This window comes from Corvus moneduloides, chromosome 9 (assembly GCF_009650955.1).
Source record: "Corvus moneduloides isolate bCorMon1 chromosome 9, bCorMon1.pri, whole genome shotgun sequence".
In the NCBI taxonomy this organism is placed as follows: Eukaryota; Metazoa; Chordata; class Aves; order Passeriformes; family Corvidae; genus Corvus; species Corvus moneduloides.
This window is the reverse complement of record NC_045484.1, coordinates 7,906,872-7,910,759: the sequence shown is the minus strand read 5'-3', so window position 1 is coordinate 7,910,759 and position 3,888 is coordinate 7,906,872. Positions and strand designations below refer to the sequence as shown.

The 3,888-nt window shown below is 39.5% G+C and overlaps 1 protein-coding gene across 1 annotated transcript; it reads right to left on the bottom strand.

The window, feature by feature from the left end:
* RGS1 (regulator of G protein signaling 1) lies at window positions 1-3,442 on the bottom strand. Its single transcript, XM_032118646.1, has 5 exons — window positions 3,207-3,442; window positions 2,738-2,821; window positions 2,052-2,113; window positions 1,330-1,493; window positions 1-649 (listed from the first exon to the last, which is right to left on the bottom strand). The coding sequence occupies exons 1-5, from the start codon at window positions 3,308-3,310 to the stop codon at window positions 464-466; spliced, it is 600 nt and encodes a 199-aa protein (XP_031974537.1). The 5' UTR covers window positions 3,311-3,442; the 3' UTR covers window positions 1-463.
* Between the last annotated feature and the right edge of the window lie 446 nt (window positions 3,443-3,888).

The following is a 3,888-nucleotide window of genomic DNA, read 5'->3' as shown; positions in this document are numbered from 1 at the left end:
CTCACACTCATGCTTATTAACACTTCATAGATTTTTGAAAGAGGCGTGAGTTTTGGCATTTTCTTGTTATGCCCAAAATTGTCAGTCATCCTAGCTTTTCTTCTGAACTTGAGAATCTTTTCCCAATGCTCAGCAAGTCTTGCACTTCCTAACAATCAGCAGTTCTTTGGGATCTAAGACACAGTTCAGTGTTCATGGTGCAGTTAAAACATCAGTTTTCATATCCTGCTTTGACTCCATGGTGTGTGGGAGGAGGGGATTTTCTCCCTGTGCTGCTCTCACCCCTGTGACAGCCTCACCAGCTTTTATCCTGCGTTCTCTTGGCTGTGGAGCTGCTTGCATTTCCCTCATACTCCTCCTCCCGAGACAGGGATATTCCTTGGCAAGATCCAACCACTCTGGAGGATCTCTTCACAGGGTATTTGACACAGAGTCTACTTGGCTCTTCACTGCCTCAAACACTTTATTTCGAAGTGTTGGTTTGCAGCTGGTTCAAAAGGTTCAGGTAGGATTTGGATTTTAAAAATCTGGGATATGAATCCCTTTCCATAAGGATGTACACTGTTTTCTGGGCTTCATCAAAACTTGAGTGAGTTGGGTCTTGAGCCTTTTTGGCTGTTGCTTCCCTCATCTGATAGTCAATATTGATCTGGAAAAGAAAAAAATAAATGCCATTGAAAACTTAACTTAAAAATGCAGTCTCTTTCTATATCTGTCACTTTGTCAACACATGAACTTGCAGCCTTAGAACTCTGTGATAAATCAATGTCAGAACTGCAAAATGGGGGAAATTAAATACTTGTATCCCAGCTGGGCACAAAAATTGCTGTTCACTATAGAAATGTAATTTTTTCTGGAGTCAGAATTAATACAGCTCAACAATGGACTACTGAGAGGAGCAACCTCCAGTTACTAAGAGAAATCTTGTGTTGAATGTCTCCAGTTTAAATATGATCCATATACAGAACTTTACATTTTCCAGAAGGTCCACTGCTTTTAAAAGACAAGAAATGTTCTGTGGCACTTCCACTCGCAAACACAAAGAATCTCCAAACAGCATCAGTAATTCAAACTGGGCTGACTCAGCAAGGAGCATCATGTGCTAAGCTGCTGAGGCCTTTGCTGAGCTCTGCTGGTGCCTCTCCCAGTATTGGCCTGCATCCTGTGACTGTGAGATCTGATAATGTCTCACTGCACACAACAGTGATGCAAGAAGGGTCCTGAAAGCGTGCCTGTGCCTTCCTTTTATGTAACTGAGTGAGTGTGTGAGCATCTCAGTGAAGCCACACTTCCCCCTTCTGCCATGGCACAGATTGACTTTGTACATACCTGCTTAATGGCATCTGACTGAACAAACTCCTCATAAATCCTCTCTGCTTTGCCATGTAAGTGATCTGACTTGGTTTTCTTGTAATCCTCACAAGCCAACCAGAACTCGATGTTTTCCTCACTGAACTCTGACTTCAGGAACTCCCGAAACACACCTTGACCACCTAAAGCCAACACAAATACATCGTCTTTACTGTATGATATTTGTGACCAGGGAGGAGAAAAAAAAGTAGCAGCAGTTGTATTGAAATCTGATATAAAACCTTGGCAAAATACACTGTTCTTCCCTTCTTCAACATACTACAGATATTCTAATATTAAGGCTCATGGGAGTATTGCTAATTATGTTCAGTGGTTTTAAATCTAGACCCTGGGTACCAAATTATAACAATGCATTCTAGCCCTTCCTAAATGGATTGTCTTAGGGTATAAGTGGAGAGAAAATTCAAGATTAAACTGATGTGTTATCCAAGGATCGAAGACTGATCAAAATGAGCTATTTGGGGGTTGTTATGCTGAAAATGGGAAAAAAACCCCAAAACCCAACTTGGAAGCCAAGCTGTAGCAGTGTCCATGTTACAGTAGAGCTGTAAAAACCTGAGGTGCAGCAGCCCATTGTCTGACAGTGTTTATACAATGCTACAGCTTTACCTATTTGGTGAGATTAGACAAAATTTTGTCCTCGGAGTAAGAACAAAGTCATACTGGAGTAACGGACTTACTTTGGCTGGCCAAGAGCTTTTCCAAAGACTGTGACCACTGAATAACTTCCTCTGCAGAAAGCCTAAGGTGACAAGAAAAAGAAAAGACTTTAGGCAAGAAACCATGGGGTTTGTTTGGTATGACTGAAGGAGACAAATTTTATAATTTATTATTCTATTCCAGGAGTATGTGCCAGGTATTTTACTAAATTTATGGCTTTGTCATAATCTGAGATCCTGGAGACAGCCCACTTTGAGAAAAATAGTCAGGGACGAATTATGATGTTATGTTGAATTCTGTTCCCAGGAAAATAATCTTTAATTATGATAAAACTATTTTGTACCTCTACCTCTGTTTCCATATTTTTGCAATAAGAATGGTAATACCCCTACTCTTCACTTAAGTGAGAAGCATCTTTTTCTTGTAAAATGTTAGAGAACAGGTACAATGTCCCTCTGATAAAAATGGATTTAACCAGAGTGTCTTCTCCCTCACTGTTTGATGCAAACATATCAAATCACTAATTAAAAATCCTTAACTCCATGAATAGTTTCTAACTACCAATGTTCACCTTTCTTGCATTTTGGAAATTCTAGATCTTTTTACAGTATTTTTTGTTCTAGAAGTAGTTTAGAAATGAAGTAGTTTACTATATAATAATCTAGCTATAATTATATTTTAGAACTGGGTATATTTCAGTACTTACATAACATTTCTAGAGTTGGAAGCCTTGATCCCAGATTCGATATGTGGCACCATGCACTTCAAATAACTTTTGAGATCTGCACCACTGAAATAATGAACAAACATTTTTTTTAATCCATTACATTGCAGCTGCATTTAAATTCTATTTAAATTTTCCTCAAACTTTCAAACAGAGACAGACAGCTCCATCCTAGCACTGAAGTCTGGCAAGTTACACATCCAAGTAATTTTTTTTTAAAGACTGAGGTCCCCACTGTATCCAAATTCTACTTATGATTACTTAAAACAATCAATTAATTAATTGGAATGCCTCAGCTCAAGCCTTTTTGAATGATGTTGCAGTCCTGGACTTTGAGCAGGTTTTGTTCATTTAGCCTGAAACACAGTGCTAATTCTTAATCTCCAAGATTGGTGGAGTGTCATTTTCACTTCTAATACATTACATTTTATACGAAGTTGTATATACTTACAAAGCCTTTTGCTTCTTTTTATGGACTTTGCCTTCTGCAAGCTTGCAATCTTCTTTTCCATTTAATTCAGTCATGTTGTTGTGGGAGAAAAAGAATCCTGGCATTTTACTAGAGTTTAACGTGAGGCGCGCTTCGCCACGATAATCCTCCGAGCCCCAACTGACAGCTCCCCGCCTCTGCTGCCCCCTTTTATTGACGCAGGCAGCCCTGCTAGCTGGTGTGAACAGAGCTGTTTATCATCTGTCTTCATCACAACCTCTGGAAGTTCCCCTTTCAGCGCACAGTGACGTGAGTCTTCTTTGAGAAAGAAAACAGACAGCAGCGTCTCGTGGTTGAAGTTAAACCAGATGAGGCTGAATTAGTTTGGGGTTGTTATGTGTGACTGTGTATGTCTGGTACCAAAAAACAAAAATCCCCTCTAGAACTTCGAGTTCTTGTCCCCTTTCTAATTGGTACTTGCAAGTCAGAAGAATTTTTTGGTTTGATGAACAGAGCTGCAAATACTGCAATTTTTTCTTGACAAAATTCACTTGTTGCATGCCTGTGTCCTGCATTTTTATGCTTTTCAATTGGTCAGGTGGGCTCAGCAGAATACAAGGAAAAGGTACTTTACAATACCCCAGTACTAAAGTTCCATATGCAACAAGCTACTTGCAAGTCCCCTGTTGCTCTTCAAAATAGA